Source organism: Rhinolophus hipposideros, assembly GCF_964194185.1.
Source record: "Rhinolophus hipposideros genome assembly, chromosome: 20".
Classification (NCBI taxonomy): domain Eukaryota; kingdom Metazoa; phylum Chordata; class Mammalia; order Chiroptera; family Rhinolophidae; genus Rhinolophus; species Rhinolophus hipposideros.
The window spans coordinates 46,619,984-46,642,601 of record NC_138066.1 but is presented as its reverse complement, the minus strand read 5'-3'; the positions used below and the strand labels follow the sequence as shown (position 1 = coordinate 46,642,601).

Here is a 22,618-nt window from a genome sequence, read left to right as displayed (position 1 = left end):
GCCTCTCTCTACCCCTCTCTCTGGTAGAGAGAGGCATGAGTGGGGGTGGGGAGCAGCCTGGAGTAGGGCCTCGGAGGATCTGTAGTGTGGCCCAGGGGAAAAACTGGGATCTGGGTGTGGGGAGAGGGGAGAAGGAAGGAGGAGGGGTTGTGCCAATGCCCTGGGGCCATTTCCCTGCTTACCAGTCCAGACACCAACACCGGGAAGTGGCAGCCTCTTTCTTCCCCAGCCTCACTGTACAGCTAGCTATTAAGTGGGGATTTGCCAATCAATAAATCAAAGCCCCTGAAAAATGAACTGGGCACCACCTTGCCTCTTTCCCCCTTCTTGATTAAAACAAACAACATTGGGAAATGTCAACCTGTCAGTCGTTTGGAAAGTTTGCGGCATGGAAAGGCGATTACCCAAATGACTTTTTAAAAGTATGAGAATTTGCCTGGCTGAACATTTTTTAATTAATGCCCCAAGTTAGCGCTAATAACTATTCATAGCTCAGTGAGCTGCGCTTGGGGTGGGTTTAGGCAACATTTGGTATCTCTGGCAGAGGCAGACTGTTGACCTGGCTGGCAAGGGGGCTGTGGGACGCTTTCACAAACCTCAAAGGGACCTCAGGATCCATTTGCATCTCAGGGAGGAGAAGACTGTTTGGTGTGAGGGTGTGGGTATACGTGGCATCATGGGAGTTTTTCAAGTTAGCATAAGTGTCGCTGCCACCCAGGTGGTCTCTAGGGCCAAGGTCTCCCCAGATGTGCCCCCCCCCACTCTGGTGAAAAAGCCTTTCAGGGAATTCTTTGAAAAAAAAATGTTGCTTGGGGGTCACACCGTTTAAATTTACCTCCCTGGTTTTCTGTGATCTCATTTTTCCTTAAAATATCATTGGAAAAGTGTTTTTGAGTTGAGCATTCTATTTTCCATTTAAACATGGTGAAACCCACACACGGGGGCCAAGACTTGGCGGGAGGGTGGGGGACCTGGGCCCATCACACCGTCTGTAGGTCAGCCTTCCGCAGACTGAGAGCGGTCCCCAGGGACACCCCCTTCTGTTTTGAGGTGTCCCTAGAGGCAAAGGTGTGGTTTGAAGTAGAAAACCTGATGGGCTTGTACATTTTTGATCTTTCTTTCTTTTTTTTTTTTTTAAAGCACACTGGGTTGTGCTCTGTCTTTAGGCTCATGTTAGAAATTCTGCTCAACGAAGATCCAGGGGACAGCTCCACACCAGACCAGTGTTAGCAGCTCCAGATGGAAATGGACTGCATAAGACTCAAGAGTCAGAAAGCCTCCAAGAGCAGCAGGTCCAGCTTTTCTGGCTTAGCGATCTTGAGAGAGCTTTGCCACTGTTGAGGTCTGCCATCTACATTTCCAGAGGGCCAAAGAGCGTACACAGAAGCCTGGCTGCTCTGATCAGTGGTGTGTATGCTGCACTAGGCTTTTAGGAATTCAAGCACATGAGGCATATGGCCCACCCTAAAAAAATGTAAGATCTCCTTGGGGAGAGAGGATAGATAACCTGTCCGCCTCCATTGTCTTGTGTTTAGTGCAGATGTGGGCCACCGCCAGTTATATGGAGGACTGGAAAGTCAGGCGGCTTCTCGTGGGAGTTGGGATTTGGGCTGGGCTTACAGGGAAGGTGTTGGGGAGAGGTAGGGCAAGTGGGGAGTGAGGGTTAGATCAGATGCCCACAGAGAAGTCCCACAGCACAACTGGGGAGAGAAGAGGAAAGATCGGGGTGCAGATGGCCTCTGATTTCAGGCAGAAAGGTTTGGTCTGTGCATGGGAGGCAGTGGGGAGCCAGGGACAACTGTTGAGCCGAGTTTGGCAGAGCCAACGGATATTTTAGAACGATCAGCTGGGAGGACAATGTAGGATGTATTGGAACAGGCAAGTCTGAAGTCCAGGAGCCCAGGTGGAGAATGGCAAGGTCACTCTCAGCTTTACCCCTGGAGCCAGAGGAGCTTAGTGCAAATGTTGATTCAACTACGAATTAGCCATGTGACCGTGAGCAAGTTCTAAATCCTTCCTCACGTCAGTTGCCGTATCATTCTCTTAGGGATACCGACATTCATTCTTTCTGTTCAACCAAAAGAGGGCTGTGTCATACAATGCGTGCTGACTATTCTATGGAGAACCATTGGGGAGGGCTGGTTATCTGGGCCACAAAGAGTGTAAAGTCAAGTTCACTGACACGGGGAGCTTCCGCGGGCGGCCTGGTTGAGGGGAATAGAATGTGTTCCATTCGGACATGGAGAATTTGAGGTTATTTGGGAATCAATAATCATCCTGCCCTGTAGGCAGCTGGCACACTGAGCTTAGGAGGAAGATCGGGGGGTCTGGGATTTGGGGACTCTTCAAGGACGAGGGGAAACGAGGGGAGTTCTGCTGGGCTGAGGACTTGAGCCTCAGGGTCCCTTTCTGTGCTGAACCCAGGAGGAAGAAAAGAAACAAGGAAGAGGAGGAGGTGAGGGGAAGCCTCTGAGACTTGGGCACTCAGGTGTGGTCCAGGAGAACCCTGGTCCTCAGGCTCAAATCCATGTCTCTTCCGTGTCACACAGAGCAGCAGGCCCCTTCTTTCTGCCATGGCTCTGCAGGTTATGTCAGTCAGTGGAGTCTGGCCTCTTTTCCAGCCTGGGGTTGTGTAACAGGCTCCGGGAAGTACTCAGGGCCATAGGTCCTGAACCGAAACACGAATGTCATCAGAGATGTCTGTCTATAATGGCACAGGTATTTGGAAAATGCCACAGAGCAGGTCTGTTCAACCCTGTGGCCTGCAGCCTCCCGTCAGCTGGGTTAGGATTCTTGGGCGAGTTTACGGTTCAAGCCAATATTGACTGAATCCTTCAGTGGAAAGTGTTGCTCTCTGTCAGTGAAATCCAGGGTTGCCTCTGAGATCACCCCACAGCACGTGCTTTCCGGGTGTGTCTCTGTCCCAGTCTCACTGTGGGTCGTGCAGGAGGTCCCAAGGGCACCCTTGTAGGAGCTCACCTTGAACCCCAACTTTGGGTCAAGCTTGCAGCTTTCTGTCCCTGATTTCCAACCTGTTTTTGATTTCATAGTATTGCAACTTCTGTTTTGACTGTGTGGTTTTTTTATTGCATTTATAGTTTTTCATTTTTAGTTTAAGGTGCTGAATGTTCATTTTATTTTTATTATTTTTAAAGCGCTGTGGCATTTTTTTTTCCTTCACCAGACAATGCCTGTTTCCTTTAGTCATGCAACAATAAGAAAACAAATCACCCATGAACTGACTGCCCAGAGATGACAACTCTTAACCTTTTGCTTTCTCCTTCTAGGTTTGTTTGGAGAACCTATGCAATTCTGATATATATCTTGCCATAATAGCAATAGCTAATACTTGTTGGTTACTTACTACGGGCCAGGAAATATGCTACGCTGTTGAACACATGGTTAACCTTAGTACCAATAACTAGCCTGTGAAACGGAGACAAGCATAGTCCTATCTTACATTCTCAAATAGAAATAACAGCAATGATGGTGGCTAACGGCTGTGGAAGGGTGACCAGGGGCAAAGAATACTCACGACCGCTATCCCCATTTTTCAGGTGAGAAAATGGATACCCAGACAGGGGTCCAAGGTGACACAGCTAGTAAGCGGCCAAGTTAGGATTTTCATCTTGGGCTCTTTGACTCTTGAACCCCATATGTGTGTGCCATGATTTTGATCATTTACCAACGTGCTAAGGACTATTCCCTTCATGTGTATCAACACCATTTTTACTGATTACCTGGTATTCTGTCTTCTATGCCCATGGCCCACACCTAGAATGGACGGCATGGACAGTTCAGAATGCATGCTGTCACCGTCATCCCTGCTCAGGAAGAAGGACTCTTTTCTTCACTGCCCCTCTCCCCCACTCCTTCTGAGACTCCTCAGTGTAGTTGGCACAGAATGGGTGCTTATCTCCTTCCAAAAAGTGCACGTTTGCCTCAACCGTTGTAGAAACGGAGTCTGAGATTTGGCTAGACGTCTTTACAGAGATTGCCATCCAGCTGACAATAGGTTGGCACATTCCAGCATCCCCTTCTACCACCCTTAACTGGGTCACCTAGAATCCCTGTGGGCAAGGCCCACTAACACCACATGCCCATTGTTTTACGTCAAAGGCTGTTGTTTCAAACTGGTTTGTTTTCCCATAAAGTCATTGTCCGTGAGTCTCTCTCTCTCTCTCTCTCTCTCTCTCTCTCTCTCTCTCTCTCTCTCTCTCTCCCTCCCTCCCTCCCTCCCTCCCTCCTCTCTCTCTGTCTCTCTTCTCTCCATACATAGATTTTTGAGGTGAGACTGCCCACCTACAAGATCTCCTCATCCAAGGTGGGGTTTGGCTCCCATGCCACTTTGATTAAAGAACAAACGTGCTACAGGCCCCACCCACAAGCTTAGGACAGAATACACTTTTTCTTTGAGCCGGGTCAGTCTCATAGAGAGGCACATTTAAAAAATGTCCTAGGTAGGTCGCGCTGTCGTTAACTGTAGGGAAAACTGCCTAGGTCTCTGCATCTTCCACAGCTGCGTTTCTCAGACACATGCATTTGTACTTGACTGAGGTGTCAAAGCTGAATCCCTCTGCGTTGACCAGGGCTCCGTCTCTCAGGCCCTGGGCACGTTTGCAACGCTGACGTGGGAGTCTGGGTGGGGAGCTGTCCTCCCCAGGGGACACACGCAGAAAGGTACAAAAGGCACAAGAGGGAAATGCTCGCTGCAGGATGAGCCTTGCGTGGGGTCAGCTTGTCCTGGCATTGTGGTGACTGCCCTTCCTTGATCTAGCTGTTTAATGCGCTTAGGAGATGGACACCAACTCCTGTAATGGCCGTCTTCTCTTGAAAGACTCCTTGGAGAGGGGAGGGGAGGGAGGGAAATGGAGGGAGGAGAGAGAGACAGAGAGAGGGGGTGGGGGAGAGATAGTAGAGACCTGTGTATGTGTGAGTGTTCTCTAAGGAAACATTTCAGAGTTGGGCCAGAATAACAGGAGATACGTTTGTCATCTGGGCATGTCAGTTCTCTTGTTTACCCTGTTATTGAGTTAGTGCCAACGAACGAAGCCCTTGATTTGGGTTTGGGATGCCTCGACTTTTCCTTTGTGGAGAATCTATCTGTCTATCTATGTCTATCTATCTGTCTGTCTATCTAATATCTCCTAGTTGGTGCTTTATTTAATTTTAGCTGGAGTTGGGTCGTTTGTGGGAGAGATCACTGGGCGACTTGCTTGTCTAAACGCCAAACCAGCATGGGGTGGGGAGAGCGAGGGACAAACAGCAGAGGAGGCAGCCCTCCCTCAGCAAGAAAATAAAGAAGATAAACAAACCCTAATCCTGACCTGGGGGCAAATCCCAATAAAGATCCAGGTTAATTTTTCCTGCTGATTCAACCCTCGAATTCATTGTACGAATTAGCCAGTTCTATGGCTCTCATTCGCCAGATCAGATTGTATAATTATCTTTTATAGGTCTGGGTGTGATGTGTGCTCGGTGTTTATGCTGCAGGGGGCTGAGTGTGTGTGTTGGGCCTTCAGAGATCCTTTGCCTGACTGTACGGCTTCCACACAGGCGGGGGTGGTAGCTGTTGGCCCAGCTGCCTGTTCAGAATCAGGCCCAACACACCAGGATGGAACAGACACGCTTGCGACAGAGCCAGAGTCAAAGGGTGTATAGGATGGGGGAGGGTCTTGGGCTGGGGTGGGGGTCTTCCAGAAAGAGCTTCGGTGGGCAGTAGGGTCAGCGGAGCCATCAACAGAGGGTCTGATTACAGATTGGAAGGAAGCAGGCAAGTTCGGGGATGAATTATCATGCTTGTGACCGTAGGCAAGTTTGTCTTAATGAGCCCCTTCCTCCATTAAAAAACAAGAAGATATTAAAAATTATATTTTATGACTGCCATGGTATAGGATGAATGTAACGCAGGCTGGATTCATTGCTGTATAGGCGTTTATATGACAGTCATTTTATTCCTTCTGATTATAAGAGATGAGAACCTTTAGAACGTGGGCCCTTAAAAGTATCGTGGGTCCTGGGCCACTGCCTCCTATACTCAGTGGGGGTGTCAGCGTAGGGTAGGTTCTTAGAAATGGGACTCGGTGGTTTGACAGCTACTTGGCCTGTTTTGTAGCAATCAGCCCTCTCTGATTTTGGTGGGGCTCTTGCCTGTAAAGGGTTGAAATCCCCTGTTTTATCCCACTTATTTTTCCTTCCACACCCTGGTCTTCTGCAGTGTGTGGCCTTGTGTTGTCAACACGCTCCCAGTGTAGGTGGTGCCCTCTTTGGAGAAGTCATCGAGTCCGCGTGGGATGGGACATGCACCAGGCTAATGTCTCCCTGTGGCCTTACCTGCCGGGCCTTTTGTCCCTCAGTCAGAGGTATCCAGGAAGAGCAGTCCCTTCCGTCTTGGTTGGAGGTGGTTGGGCTGAGAACCAGTAGGTGGTGTTTGGCTCAAGGCTTCCCTGGAGATATCTGGGAGGAACTGGTCAGGGTGGGGGGGGTGTGGGAGGAAGGGAAGGGACCTTCGGAACAGGCTGTGGGTAGCCCGTTGCAGTCTCGGGCCTCCCGCAGAGGTTTGGTGACAGTGTGGCGTGCTGATGTTGGCCTGCTTACGAGGGAGTGCCATCCACTCCCTGTCCCGTCATTGTCCACACTGAGAATGGGAAAGGCAGCTGGAGATGTGTGTGCAGCCATTGGTGAGGAGGCAGGACCCAGGGTCCACCCAGGCACCCGGGAGGCCCAGCATCTTCCGCCCGCCCTGGATGGCCATGCCAACGTGAAAAGCAGACAGATCCCTGCTTGTCTTAAGGAACAGAGCAGAAACTATTTCTGTTCAGTGCAGTGGTTCTAAGGGTATTGCCTAGAACTGGATTATAAGAGAGAGGAGAGGGGGCAGCTATCTCTTGGGATGTGAGTAATGTCTGTTTCATCCACCTGGCATTCCAGAAGTCAGCTGGGTGGGTCTCCCGGGCCTCTGGAGAAGTGGTGGTTTCCAGCCCAGGAGGGGAAAGTTCGGGCAGGAGAGTGGCTGGGGTCCGTTTTCCTGAAGTTTATGAGGAAGGGGCATATGGAGAGTGTTTGAGGGGATCCCTTCTAAGCCCTTGCTACTCAGAGTGTGTTCTATGGACCACCGGCACTGGGTCCACCCAGGAGCTTGGTAGGAATGCAGAATCTCAGGCTGCCACCCCAGACCACTGAATTTGAATTTTAACAAGGTCTCCAGGTGAACCCCAAACTTTGCTGCATAGGAGGCTTACTCGGGGAACTTAAAAATATTTTTTTTACTACCCGGTGCCCAGACCTCACTTTGCACCAATCAGAACCGCTGAGGGTGGGATCCAGGCTTCAGCATGATTTTCCAGCTGCCCAGGGGAGCGGGGGCGCCGTGATTTCAGTGAGTATCCAAGTCTGGGGACCTTGACTGTAAGAACCCCCTCTCCCCACCACCAAAGGATTTAAAGAAGACCCCCTCCAGTCTCCCACCCCCCCTCCCCAGTGTCTGCTACTAATTGGCTGGATTGAAACATCATGGAGGCAGGGTGAGTTTAAATTTCCTTCTGTTGGATTTCCTATCTCCCCTGGAAGGGTAAGGCTGCAAACATTTCCATTCGTCTCGGCTGTAGTTTGCACGAGTTTATCGGATGCTTTCCACCTAATAAACTGAACGTGGGTTGGGTGTGTGGGTAATCATGGGAAGAGGAATCCATTCTGGTGCCCTTGGAGTTATTGTAGGGTGTCTTGTGGTTTTGCTTGCTTCTTTTTGATGAGTTTTCTAGCATTTGTGAGTTGTCTAGTTAGGTCCCAAGTGTCACAAGGTTCACCAGAGGTAAAATGGTTGAATTCTTTGCCCTGGAGTCAGGAGCTCTATATTGCATTCGAGTTTGGTCCTGGAATTAGTTCATGGGTGTGGTAGAGGAAGCCGAACCCAGCAAACGTGTGTCCCCAGGATTGGCGGACGGAGTGCTGGAGCACAAGGGGACCCCGATCTGGCAGTCGGCATTGTCGATGGGGTGGCTGCAGGATATCAGCCCAGCCCCTGTCCTCAGTAACTCTAGAAAGCACTGGAGGGATCTGAGCCCCGAGATGATGTATGTGTAAACCCAGCGAAAGAACAAAACGCCACCCAAACAATCCTTTCTCTTGTGCGTGAAGGTTACAAGTTTTCTGTTTCAAATCTGATGGTATTGTTTTTCCCCCTTGTCTTTCTTCTCTCTGTTTTCGTGTGCCAACCGAAGGGTCTAGAGTGATTTCTTTGAGCCTAATGATGGGGAAGCTGAGAATGGGGCTATTATCTCTAAACACCTTTTGAAATACTACTCTTTCTGGTGTCTGAATTAGGTTGAACAGAGGTCGGATTTAAAGATTAAATATTTCAGCAGGAACAGCATCTGTGCTGATCACGGAGCACATCTGCCCAGGACTTACACGGATGGTGTGGAATAGTCTCACTCCCCAGAAAGCCACAGAGGAGTACAATTAATAAAAGCATAGCTAATATTTGTTGACTGCACGACAGGGCCTGGGGACAGAGCTAGATGTTCGTCATGCGTGACCCCATTTAATGAATTCAGACGTATCGTAAGGTCAGAACATAGGAAAACTCAGATGGCATCCTAGTAGCCTGTGAATAAAAGACCCAATAAAAACAGAGCAACCCAGAATTCTGGCAATTGGTGATTTTGTAGTAAAAGTCCATTGTGAACTTAAGTTTTATTGTAACTTGAAAAAAAGTACTATCTATTTACATCTTAGTTTAGTCTAGGTCTAGTTTATTATGGTGATAACCTATATTTTTTTGAAAATATACTTCTTATGTCCACGACTGACATAAGAAATGGATTTCTCCCATTATTCTGAATTAATGTAGTTTTATTCTGTAGTGAAGAATAAACAGTTATTAAACTCCTCTGTCCTTGGGAGGCTGTCTGACATTCAGAGTCCACTCCCTCTACGTTTTAAAAGTTAGAAGATGAGTTTCATTATCCCGTTTCCCGGTTGAACTCTCCCCTTCTCTTTCCAGGTGAAATCAGAGGTTTGTGGCCAACCTGGGAAGGTGCTTCGAACCAAGACAGGATGAAAATGAAGGTGAGTCTGAGTAGCAAGGCAATCAGAGCACCTGCTGCTCTTCAAGCTTTGGGGGGCATGTTCTTTTCTGTTGCATATCCCCTTGCCCCGACATCCCTCAGGTACCTGCATGCCAGCCCTGAGTGGAGAGCAGCAGGTAGCCTTGCGGTTAGCCATCCGAGAAAGCCCAGAAACAGGTGACTATTACTCATCGCTGTCAACCCAGACCAGATGAGCTCTTTCTCACCTCTCACACACCTAGCAGGTCAGTCATGTTACACCCAATCCACAGATGAGGAAACTGAGGTACAGTCATTCACCTAAGGTCATGCAGTTATTTAGCGTGGGAGCCAGGACTCAAAGCCAGAACCCACACCAACGCGGTGTTCTCTTTCCATTCCGAGGGACAGTGCATTGGTCTAGCCACCCGGTGCAGTGTGCACGGGCTCCTGCCACCCACTTTTTAGACACAGGGTCCAAAGCAGGGCACAGAGGTCTTGCAGCGTACAGGCAGCGTGCAGGGAGAGCCACCACGTAGGTGGCTCAAAGCCTGCAGGTCCAGGAGACAGAGGAACATGTGGATTGCACCTGCTGACCTTCAGGAGATCCGAGACTGACTGTGGGATTACAGGGGATATTAGGGCTTTCGGGAATGCTGCTGACTGAAGTCTGGTCCTACAAATAAAGCAGGATGTGGCCACAGCTGTCTAGACCCCACCATCCACAGCAGTTGCACTTCCTGGCAGCTCAGAACGTGGGTATGTTCGATTGGTGGTCGCAAAGTGTCTCTATTTCTCCTATGGAGCCTGGGAGAGGGAGTGCTGTGAGGCGCACTGGAGGGCTTTAATCTCGACAGGATAGGTTGCAAATTTGCCGCTATTAGTCTAGGATAGCGGCAAAGAGCATGGACCCAGAAGGCCTGGGTTCAAACTCGACTTCCACTGTTTCTTCCCTTTATGACCACAGGCTGTTGACCTTGTCCTCTCCAGACTTCAGTGTCCATATCTGTAAAATGGGGATAATAAAGATAATCCTTGCTATGTTGTGACTCGAAATGAGAGAATACACAGGGTTAAGTGCCCAGCACACTGCCTGGGATACATTAAGCATACAGTACTGGTAAATGTTAGGATTTTTTTTTTCTTATTAGTCTGGATATGATGTTGGGTAAATTACTAATCCTTGATTTCCTCTTTTGTAAGATGGTGGTGCTAACACCCTGTGCTCAGGGGAGGTTGTGAGTTAATTGAGGTAACACAAATAGAATGTCTAGAGCATAACAGGTGCCCTACCTATTAGCTCGCTTCCTTATTTGTCTTATTCCACGTGGGTCAGTCAGAAGGAAGATGACCAGTGGTGTTCATTCCCCCATCCACCAGGACGTTGGGTCCTGACAGTTACTCCACAGTGGTTTTCCGATTTGCTCTTTGTCTTGTCTTCTCTTTTCCCAGTCAACCCCACTGTTCTTGACTTTGGGAGCACACGCTGAGGTACCCATTCGGGGCTCCAACCTGTGGAATTCCAGTCTTTCTTTCCCAAAGTAATTTTATTTGTTTTTCCTAAACCTCTTTCTTCAACTCAGTATTTGTCACCTTCTGCCCTAAAAAAAAAAACAAAACAAAAAACAAACAAACAAAAAAACCCAACCACTATCATTTCTCTTATTGTCTCAGCGATCACATCTCCCTCGGTGCTCAGTCTTGTCACCCTTCCCCCCCCCCCCCACTTCCCACTCTGATTTGAATCCTTTCAGCCCAGCTCACCTGCTTTGCATCCTACCTCCAAGACTGGAACATTTTCCCACCTGGCCTGTGTGCTCATCACACCCTCTCCCCATGCCCCCCCCATGTGCCTCTCCTTCTCAACCACCACCCCCACCGACCACAGTGCCCCGCGGCACTGGCCACTCCTTCACCTGGCTCATCATCTCACCTTCAGGACTTCACCTGCAATGGAGGCTTTGCCTCCCCAGCCAGTGCCTTGAGAGTGGGCGGGGCTGGGAATGGGGCTTGTTATCTGTTACTTGGGTATTTCTTTCCGTCCATCCCTTTGCACTGCTCATTTTAGGATCCCGTACAGACGAGGTAGTCAGACAATGGTATGGATTACCTGGTGGGAGGAGGGGCCTGGAAAGGAGAGTCAGTTGCTTAAATTATCTTTTTATGCTGCTGTCTGGGTTTGGGTGACTGGCAGGTTGCAGGGCGGGGGAGGGGGGAGTTAATGAGTGACTCCAAGGGGATTTCCAGGCAAACTGTGGGCACTGCCTTTCTGAAAACAACACCCTCTGCCTGAGCCAGCCCTCTTCCTTCCCTCCCCAGGCAACCCCAACCTGAATGCCAGTCCGTCTGAATGGCTGTGATTCCCTCATTCGTTCATTCATTCATTCATTCATTCATCTAACAGGTAGTCATTGGGTGCCTACTGTGGGTCAGGATGGTTCTAGGCAGAGAACACAGTCCTGTTCTCGTGGAGCTTGTGTTTCAGCGTATGGTCGGTGGGGAGGTAGACGATAGCAAAATGGTGACTAGATAAAGTATTTAGTATATAAGAAGGGGATAGCTTTGTGGGAAAAAAATAGAAACAGGCAGGAAAGACAGCTCAGGTGTGCTGGGCGGGGAGTGGAGGGCAGATGGCAGCGCTGAATAGGGCGGACACTGTATTGAGAAGGTGACCTCTGAACTCAGGCTTGAAGGACGTGGGTGAGGCCCGTGAATGTTTAGGGGAAGAGATTTCTCCAGAGGGAACAGGTACATCAGGGCCAAGGCAAGAGCGTAGCTGGTGTGTCTGAGGACAAGAGTGCTGGGGGGAGCTAATTAGGGGAGCTGAGCACCTGGGGATGAGGCCAGGATTAGGGAAAGCCAGGGGGCTGGGTGTCAGGCTTTCCTGCCAAAGGAACTGAGAGCCACAGGACAGCAGGGTTTTGAGCAAAATGTGCTGTGATCCGACTTACCAGGGGCTGGTATGGAAGCCGAGAGGAATAGGGCAGCTGAGGTGGGAGGGCGCATGGAAGGTGCCTGTTCCACTCACATACAGAGGACCATAAAAGGACCTCTGGAGTGGTGATGAGCTGACAACCATGATGAAGCTTCTCGAAGGCTGATTCTCAACCACTGTGACTGCCTCATTCAGGTAGCCTCTTGCATTGGGATCATGGCTTAATGTGAGAGGCAGTCTTCTCTCCTTCCTGCCTGCAGAGCCACGAGGGGTCACCTGGGCAGGCTGCAGGGTCAGCAGCAAAGAATACAAGTGAAAGAGGAAGAATAAGGGAGGAGGGAAGAATTATAGGAGAAGAGAGGCCAGACACCCCCCATTTTTTTGTTCTAATTGTGTTCGGACAGTGAGCGGTGCACGCTGCTCTTAAACGACCCCTGACGATGACAGTATCACACCACGGAGTGGCCAATGCTGCTCAAGGGTATGGTCTCCCCAAAGCCCTTCGGGGGTTCTCCTTATTCCCTTGCAATCTCTGTGCCTTCCTCGTCCCTCCAAGAATGTGGGACTTGGCAATTACAGGAATGCATGGGACAATTGCAGGAATGTCATTATTCCTATTTCGTCTGTCCCGTCCTGAGGTCGTGGTGACCACCCAGGTGAGGCAGATCAGGGTGTTCCAGAGCTCATATCTGAGACGGCGTCTTTTCTTAGAACCCTTCCGCCATGACCTTGGCGGGATGGTCTTGGCGATTGTTAGCGGATCTCCTGTGACTGCAGGTACACTGAAACCAAGCACGTAAGGGAGAGCCTAGTGCCCCTCTTTGGGGGACTTCTCTGTCCTCATACATATGGTGGAAGAGCTAGCTGAGGATAGTAGCCAGGACCCCCTTCTACCTGAGGACACCTTAGAAACATGCTTTGTTGGAAATGCTTAGAGAAAGGAAAAGGCAGTGGGCAGAGTGGGAGTTTTACCTATATATTTCCCCCAAGCTTGAGTGTATTTCTGAATGTCTCCACCTCCCGCCTGAGCACTGACTCTGCTTGGGACACTTTCCTACCCAGCGCCTTGCACTCTTTTACTTCCAGACCAATGGTCCAGGCGTATGTATGGAGCAAGATGGTGGCCCGATGGCTGGGTCCACCTCGCAGCAGCTGTTTCAGTAACGGTACCGTATTCCTGACTTGCAGTGATTTCATTTACTTCCTTTCAAAGTCACCGTCACTGCCTTTGGGCCCCAAAGGTTCTTGTGTGAGATCATCAAAAGGAAGAACTGTTTGTACCGATGAAAAATCTGATGCCCAGACAGGACACACTCTTTCCTCCGATCCATCCATCCTGTGTGTGGTGGGTAGGGGAGAGGTGCTGCGGCTAAAATGATGATTTCTGCCATAACCATAATTGAGAATGAAAAGCCAGCTGGGGCTGTGGGAGAAAGAAGCAGGTCCCAGTTCTGAGCAGCAGTGGGGATGACTTCACCTGGGGGATGGGAGGACTCACATACAGCACTTCCCCTCGGGTCCAAATGTGAGTCACCATGGCTTGTGTCTCTGCAGCAGGCTCCGTCCCCAGGCCTCTCACTTTGCCCTGGGACATCTTGGTCCCTTGTCAGGCATCATGACTCACTGGGTCTCTTGAGCCCGCCGCTGGGGGTGGAGTCTTTCTCTTCTGGCATCAGTACCCTCGGTGCTATCGACACAGCTTGGCTGGCCAAGGCCTCTGATGGGATGTGTGAGACGTGTATGTGTGGCAGGGAAAGGCCTTCACCCCCTGCAAGGGTCCAGCCAAAGCCACTGCCACAGCAAGCGGATTTCAAAATTCAGTTTGGAAAGTCCGGGGGCTCCACGGAGCTAATAGAGCCGAAGCCCCGGCTTTCCACACACCAGGGGTGATATGTACTGTGATACCTGAGAGATGGGGGAATACACAGAGCTAGATAAGGTGGGGGGGCTCCGTGTCGTCCCAGCTAGACAAACGGAGTTCATCCAAGAGGCCAGCGACTGGCAGGGAGTCGGATTTCCCACCACACCCAGTGCTCAGCCTCTGCTGTCATTGCTCCTCCTCGGTTTTCGTCTTCTAAGGATAGAAATAGTGTCATCTTTTCTCAACCTGTCAGTCTCATACCTGCCGGGAGCTGGTGGTGAGACATCCTGTGCAGTCCAGCCTGATGTCATCTGTGTTTATCGTCTGTTTTAGAAACCAGGTAGCAAGAGGGACTTTCTGAGGGTTGACAGAAAAGTAAATCCCCAGACTATTCCAGTGAGTTTTTCTCCTGTTTTTTTTTATTTCCACGTTTCCTCTTCCTCTTTCTTAATCTCTCTCTTCCATTAAAAGTAAAACACAAACATAAGCAAGACGATAAGAGTGAAGAAGGAAGGAGTCCCCAAAGAAGATGAGTTTCTTTGACGTTTCCGTGATGTCTATGTGTGATTCATCCTGAGAGCCCACATACGAGCCCGGTGTCAGAGTCATGGCCTTGGTGGCCAGTCCTGCCTCCCACCTCCCACAGAAAGTAGGGAAGCATGTTAACAGTCGTGGGACTTGCTTTACCTACATTCAGCCTCTGTCCTTTCCAAGCGTGATGAAGGTGACTTCATAGTTTTGTCCTTTGGCTCATCAGTTCTGGAACGTTCCACTTCTAGTCTTCCTTGTGTTCAAATTGGATTGGGAAGGTATGAGAACAGTGTTTAGGGTAAGGGTCAAAAGTGACATGGACCTAACACATTCATTCTCTCTCTCTCTCTCTCTCTCTCTCTCTCTCTCTCTCTCTCTCTCTCTCTCTCAGTGAGTCATTGTCCCAATTGAGGGAGTGGGATGAGAAGTGGGGAAGGGCAGAGGCCGGTCACAGGGATGCTGTTTGGTCTAGACCAGGAGGGTCAGCTCCACAGGGCCCACCTGGCCTGGGAAATAGGTGGTTGGACGTATGGACATGAACGTTCCTTAACCAAAGTGTGAGAGCTTGTGTGAAAGGGTCGGCCTCCAGGTGACTCAGTCTGCTAGCAAACTGTAAAAGGGAAATGACTCACTTTCAACCCTGAACGAGAACTCCTAAGGCCCGGCCGCCAGCACCTGTCTGGGACGCGGTTAGTTATTAACGCTGCCAGGAAGAGTGTCATGGGAACCGGACGCTGGCCTAGATGGCTGGAGGCAGCTTGACTTTTCACGGCTCGTACACCATCCACTTACCTTCTTATGGCTCCTCTCCAGCCTGACCCCAAATGCAGCAGAGCCCATGGAGCTCTTAGTTGTACAGCATCTCCCATGGTGCCCCTCGGGGATGCAGCTGCCACAAGGGGAGAAGAAGGGGACAAAGAAATGGCTTGGGGAGGGGAAACCTGAGCTGAAAGATCAGCCTGAATCTGGGCATTCCAGGAGCAGGCTGTGGTTGGGGCTGGCCCTGCCTGCCCTGCCTTACACTCCCCGCCCTGTAGGGGCCACCTCTAGAGACCTGGTCCCTGGGGCTCAGTCAGATCTGCAGTGAATGCCTTCGGGCAGAGCGGCTATGTAGGTCCGGGGGCCCCACCAACAAGGAGCTCTGCCACCTCCCGCGGAGGCCCCTTAACTGAGGATCACTAACTCCTGCCCCACTGACCTGTGGCCCCGAAGAGGGTAGTGTTGCTCCATTTTGCGCCAGCAGTCACCGAACCACTTTCTGCGGCTGCTTGGGCAGCTTCGTGAAACAGAGGGCCCAGCTCTGAAGACCTCTACAGGGCAGGTGGGGATGGCTGGGGCTTGTTGAGTGGAGCTAGGCATGCAAATCAGGAGAAATCTGCCTTCTCCTTTTTCTTTCTCTATGCCTGGAAAAATACACAACGGGCGGCTTCTCGTCCTAGATCCCAGAAAGCATGCTTCCATGCTTTTGCGGGAAAGCCCAGCCCAGGCACAAGCCATGCCTGCCCCCGCCTGGCCCATGCCCTTTCACTTCCAACCTTCGAGTGGGAGGAAAAAGAGGTGGGAGTTTTAGTGAGTCAGGCTCCCCAGTGTCCAAAAGGAAGCCCAGTGCCCAGAGGAGAGTCATCCCCTGGTACTTGCTGCCACCCGTGTAAAGCCCTGAAGTATTCAGGCGATACAGAGAGGGTGGGACACCATTTGCCTGCCTGGTCTATGGAAGGAGCACTGGACTAGCAACTGGGACATGTCCTGCCTGGGTGGCCGTGAGCAAGTCATCGAACCGCCCCGGCAGAGTTTCCCCATCTGTAAAGTGGGAATAACAACAACACCTGTCCTGCTTACTTGACAGAGTTTGTGTGAGGCCAGCTGAGATCACCGAGCACATGACAAAGCTTGGGGAGTGGGAAAGGCCACCCAGCTCGGGATTGAGGCACCGGGGTGCTGACGGTGCTTAGCAGCAAAGCAGGGCCTGAGGTCTGTGCTCATCCGGGAGGGGGCTTTACGGGCACCCACCTGTGGCTTAAGAGCTTCCGGGGCCTCCCACAGCCGATAAATCACTGCCTGTGGGTGTGCTGTGTCTGGGCTCCAGCGTGAACCGACAGCCTGCCCGTGGCTGCTGCACACAGTGGCTCCTCTGCCTTCTCGCCCTTCCCTTGTGGGCTGGGCAGGAACAAAAACAGATCCCAGGTCCTTATCTCTTAGATTTTCCCGAGGGGCCCTCCAACTGCCCATATAGACACCCTGGTGGTGCCACGTTCCTTTCTCAGAATTACCAGGTGCTGAGTTAGGTGTTGCCGGCCACGTAATTTGTCCTGGTTTGTCACCTTCTTGCCATCAAAGAAGAGAGAGGCACAGTGGAGTATCAGATTGTATCTGGTAGTGCAGTATACCAAGGAGGTTTTCAACAAGCTGTCGTTGAACATACGAATTGTCTGATTTCTAGTTTATTTTGCTGTGTAGTGTTCCATGCATTCATAGAAAGGAGATTGACAGGAGCATTCCTGATGGGGCAGCAAGCATCTATTTCGTGCCTTTTCTATGCCCAGCACTGTGCTAAGTGCATTGGGTATAATCCTTGCTCTCGTCAAGCCAAACCCTTTTTGACCACCGAATTCCACATCCCATGCAGACCCAGGATCTCCTCTAAGCCTTTCCAGATATGTGTTTTCTGGGTGAACGCTTCAGCAGCGGAGAATTTGATCTCTCCTAAGACCATCCACTCTAACATTGGCAACTCTAATTGTTGGGAAGTCCAGTTAGGGAGACTCCGTCTGTCTCTGGATACTTCCAAGAGAGATTGACCTCGGGGACCTGGAAAAATCAAAGAAGACCTTGTGAAGTTGCTGAGACTTGGAGGGGGGTGGGAGTGGAGCCATCTTTACTGGGTTCAGTTCTACTGTCCCCCCCGAATTCATTTCTACCTAGAACCTCAGGATGTGGCCTTAGTAAGAAAACGGCGCTTTGCAGATATAATTAGGATCCAATAACAAGTCTTTAGAGGAGAAGGGGAAACAGACACAGAGAAAAAGGCAACATGAAGATGGAGGCAGATATTGGAGTGATGCCAGGCAGAAGTGTGTGTGGAGGACAACGCTTCTGCCAGAGATTTTGACATCTTCAGAGCCCAGGAAGGTACCAACCCTGGATTCTCTGATCTGTCTCCACTAAACTGTCCCTACTTCCTGCTTCTGTGTTCCTAGAAAGGGATCAAACAATCCTCAACCCTTACACCACCCTGCAAATAAGTATGTGACTTATACGATGACAGAAGTAATTACAAGATGCTCACCATTAGAAAAATGTATAAAAAGGCAAGGAAAGTATTTACGATCCATGCTCAGTTATATGATATTAATCCTTTATTATTAAATAGTATTGCAGGATAGTTATGGTTGTTTAGTATTTCATTGTAGGACTATGGCGTAGTTGTTTCTCTTTAAGCAGGTTTTTAATTTTTCCCCCCATTTTTTTTCTTTTGTTGTGCAATAAGGTTTCGATGACAATCTTTATAAACAAGAACTTTTTTCATATCTGTACTAGTTTATGGGGTTGCTGTAACAAATGACAACCAACTTGATTTAAAACAACCTAAGTTTATTCTCATACAGTTTTGGAGGACAGAAATCTGAAATGAAACTGGATTTTTAGCTCCCCCAAATGATTTTTAGCCTCCTTCTGGGGGCTCCAGGGAGCAATCATTCCTGTAGCAACATCTACCTTTGTGGTGACGTCATGTTCTCTCTGTCCGCAAATCTCCCTCTCTCTCCCTCTTATAAGGACACTTGTGATGGCATTTGGGGCCCATCTGGATAATCCAGGGTAATCTCCCCATTTTAAGATCCTTAATCCAATCTGCTGAATCCCGTTTGACATGTAAGGTAACATTTATACTGTGAATGGGGGTGTCATTATTGAGCCTATCACCATTTCCATGACTATTTTCTCCCAATAAATTCCTGTAAATGGATACAAAAGGTGAAAGAGCAATACTGCCTTTGTATGAAACATTTGGACAAAGTATTCAGTGTTAGATTGAACTGGCATCTTTTTGCTACTGTCCCTTTAAGAGCCCTTCTTAGCTCTCCTAGGAGTCAGATCAGATTGGGGAGGGGGGGGGGGTAATGGATTGAAATCCCCATTATAGGAATCATTTAAAGTTAGCCTCTAGGAAGCTCGGGGCTAATGAGATAATTCCCATTAGGAGAGGAAGGAAGTGAAGGTGGCCTGACATCCTTTCTGTCTTTAATTTATATGATTCACTGAAACCTCCCCCTCTCCTCCCCTGGGGCCCCTCCTTCTGCTGCCCCTTTGAATTCTCGTTCCACTGTCCACCCGAGTTCTGCCAGCCAGGGCTCTGGTTTCCAGCAAGTTCCAGCACGCCCAGGAACCTGGGAAGGTTGCCTTCCGCCCAGAGGAGGCATTCGGACTCTTTCCTTGGCAGCTGTGCCAGAGAATCTGTTCCTCGCCTCTTTCTTCTCTTTTCCCAGAGCCTCACCCAGCTGCCCTCCACCCCCACCCTTGCCCGGACCGACCAGGCCTGCGACTGGTGTCTATGGGACCAAAGAAAAGAGAAAAGCTTTCAACAGAACACAGGCAGGCTCCAGGGGACCTAGAAGCCAAGGCTGCCAAGATTTTGTTTGCAACACCCCCGCCCCACACTCCGTACTTCCAGAGGGAAGGAGACCAGGGGGGGAAAAATGGAGAAATAACAACAGAGATCTTTCTCTTCCTGTTTTGCTCTGCTGCCTACACTTTTGGTCAAAGCTGTCTCTGCAAACATGAAAATCCAGTTTGGGTCTTTAATTAGAAAAGTGTGAAGTAACTCAGCATTCAGGGTTTTGAAGTTCACATCAAACCTTGGAAACATCTGGGGGCGCAGAGAGGGAGACCCAGTGCATCCTGGGGTATGTTGCTATCAGTGACCCATTTCATTTATTGGACACCTGCTGGGGACAGTTCTAGCCACCCTTCCCCAACACCCAGGAAGAGTCCCTGGCACTCAGAGGGAGGAGGGACTCTATCTTGTCCCGGGTGACTTCTTTTCCTCCTCTCATCTTCCCCAAGGGAGGCCATATGGTGGAGTGTTCTGAGTTAGGGCCAAGGCCCAGAGCCGCGCTGGCCCTGGGGACAGTCCTGTGGTCCTGATGTGCTGTGTGGGTGGCCTGTCCTGTGAAATCTCTGCCTGACCTCCCAGGGCCTCTGAGAGCCCAGCTGCAGCCTTGAGGAACAGTCTGGCCTCATCGTGACCAGAGGATGCTGGGGCCCAGCTTCCCTTGTCACCGTGGCACCCGGGCCACCTGCTCTCCAGGCTGTGCAGGTGCCGGGGCTGGGCAGACCAGACTGATAAGTATCCATTTTCCCATTGGGATCACCTAACATGGCTCTTCAGGCTGTAGGGTCTGTAGTGAGACAGAGACAGGCAAACTAGGGGTTTAAAAGAGAAGGGAACACGGAAAGATGAGAGAAGCAAGGGAAAGACAGAAGCGTTGCGTTTCAACACCAGAGGAGAACGAAGCTAGAGTTCCGATGCTCCTCGGCCCCTGGAACGCTAGAGGGTAGCACCTTGTTCGAGGCAGGGCTCCTTCAGGAGTGGGCATTACCATCTGCTCGCCACTCCTGGCTTCATTGCCTCTACCCTGCCCCCGGCGTTCTCCAACGGTTCAGGGCCCGTTGAGGAAGGCATCCAGATAAGGGTTCATCTCAATGCTAGAAACAACTTTATGGGTTAAAAAAGGGAAAAAAGGAATAATAGAATATGGATCTGGAGGGTGTTTTTTTAAATACGTCTTAGGTATGTATGGTCTATAGGAGGAAAATAAGCAGAGTAGTGACATATTCTTCTTCTTTCCTTGGAAAAGAAGTGCTGCCTGTATTTTTTAAATAGAGATGACGCTATAGGGAAATACAGTACTAATGACAAACACCGCTCACTGAGCCGTTAGTATTTAACTCAGTCCTCACAACAGCCCGGCGATGGAGGAGGTACTACTGTTATACCTGTTTCCCAGAGGGGTTGAAGAGGATTGAGGTAACTTGCCCAGGATCCGGGATTTGAACCTTGATCTGACTCCTTATCATCAACCTAAGGTGTCTCCAGTGACATGTGTAACCTGAAGTGTTTCATGTTGGTAGGAATAAGTGTCCGTGCCCCACCTCCCTCCCACGCTTGTCAGATAACTAGCATATGTTGCTGGTGATTCACTTGTTCATTCATTCATTCATTCATTCATTCATTCATTCATTCATTCATTCATGCCTCTTCAGGCCAGACACTAAGCTAGGTACTCTGAACGCAAAGAAGAAAAGCATGGCTGCTGCAGCACGCCTCCAGCTGACCGCTGACCGCTGACAGACCTCCATGGGGCTGAGGAAACTTCAGGAAGCCTTGAAGCCTGCTAGCACCCACAGCCCTTGAGTGCACGTGCTTTTTCTCTCCCATGTCGATGGGCAGTCTTTCCTGGCACTCCAGGTTGAGACAACTCAGAAGTTCTGCTGTGTCCTCACTGCAGGCTGACGGCTGGCCCCCAAACAGCTGAGTAGACAGTAGACAAAGCACTTCAGGGATCAGGTGAGGGGGGCGCCTGTCAGTGTATCCCTTCCGAGGAAAGAGGGAAGTAGATGCCCTCCTCTTTGGAATCCCCTCCCTGGCCTGATTCACAGATGAAAGAAGAATTCCTGCCTCGTCTCCAAGTAAGTGTCTCTCTTTCTCCTTGGTCCCCATCGTTGTAGCAGAGCTGGGACCCTCTCTGGCCAGTCCCCGATTTCCACTGTTAAATGGCCCATCTAAAGAAAGAAAAGGGCCTCATGACTGGCCATTAGATGGCCCCTGAGAGACACACTGCATGATAAGGAGAGGACAGGGGGAGTCTGGAACTGGGGTCCCTATAATCTTTAAAGCCCATCTTTAGGAACAATCCCCTGTGGACAAACAAGGGATCCAGGTCGGCTGATATTCGGAAGGGTCTTTGATCCACCTAGAAGTTAATGCTTTTCAATGGAGAACCACAAAGCAGCCCCACCCAAGGCTATGGAGATAACAGGCTGGTGCAATCACAAACCACCGGCTTCTTGATAATGCCGGGTTTTATTGAGGTCTGGTTTTTGCCCAATGGGAACACATCCGGCAGGCATCAAAGGGAGCAGGCGTCACCTTGTGCAAAGAATCCTGGACCCTCAGGTGTGTGCGTGTTGGGAAGGGTGCGTGTGTGGCTGTGTGTGCACAAGGCTGCCCGTTGGCAATTACCTCTCTATGTGGATCAGAGGCCACCAGCTCCGGGGGGCCTTGACGAGTTATGAGCTCCATTCCCTTGTGTTGGCTCGTCTAGTTCCTAAGATGTCCCTGCAGGTAGTGATTTAACATCTTATGTGTAAGGGGTACTCCGTGTCATTTTGTCCTTGATTCTATGTCACAAAGGCAGTTGGTATAAGAAATTTAAGGGAGAGATGAGACGGGTGCTCAGAGAAGACAAAGCCTGAAAGCTTATCATTTGGGAATCTCAGACTTGCTCCTTTGTAGTCTTTTGGAGGTTCTTGCTTTACATGGAACAAACTCCAGGGACGCCATGTGTGTCTCACCTATAAGTATGGAAGAAACAGGGCGCGGGGATGGTGGAAGAATATAGGGGAAGTATAAGGTTACATCTTTGCAGAGGGCGAGTTGGTGAACGAATGGGTGAGTGCAGTCCTGGGTGAAGGGGTGCCCTCCCCGCCACCCCTCACCCCCCACCCCGGTGGTGCCTCTTGGCTACCTCCTATTTCATTTGGGCCTGAGCATTTGAGCCTTGGCCTATGGACATAGGAGCAGAGAAGCACCACCATGCAAACAGAACATCTGGAAGCTTTTTAAGGTTTATTTTTTAACACATTTGCAAGAGTCGGGACATTTACATGCCGGAGGGAACCCAGGAGTTTCAGTCAAGTGGGAAATGTATCTCGACTCCGTGGAGAAGGGCAGTCGTGTATGGAAAGGGAGGTGGGCACACGGGAAATGGCCAATGCCAGCAGCAAAGTCCTCCATTCTTTGGACTGACTTGCACAGGAACAGAAGTCCCCAGGGACAGAAAAGGTACCTGGGTTCCTTGCCTCTTGGGTACCACTGGTACAGAACAACAGGATTTTTTTCTGTCTTGTTCTGATTGGCTGCCTTCAATGGAATGAAAGAACAGAAGAAAGGACTGGGAAAAGGACGGGAACATACTGGTCGGCTCGATCCCACTGAGCCTCAGCCTCTTAGAGACCCACTGGGAG

At 50.1% G+C, this 22,618-nt stretch overlaps 1 protein-coding gene across 1 annotated transcript in view; it reads left to right on the top strand.

The window, feature by feature from the left end:
* LOC308488378 (uncharacterized protein) overlaps positions 1-22,618 on the top strand; it is a gene marked incomplete at its 5' end in the record, with an annotated part of 143,306 nt that overhangs the window by 113,986 nt on the left and 6,702 nt on the right. The window contains one exon of the mRNA XM_081028039.1: positions 9,005-9,069. Coding sequence (XP_080884165.1) covers positions 9,005-9,069 — 65 coding nt within the window. The remainder of the gene's footprint in view (positions 1-9,004; positions 9,070-22,618) is intronic.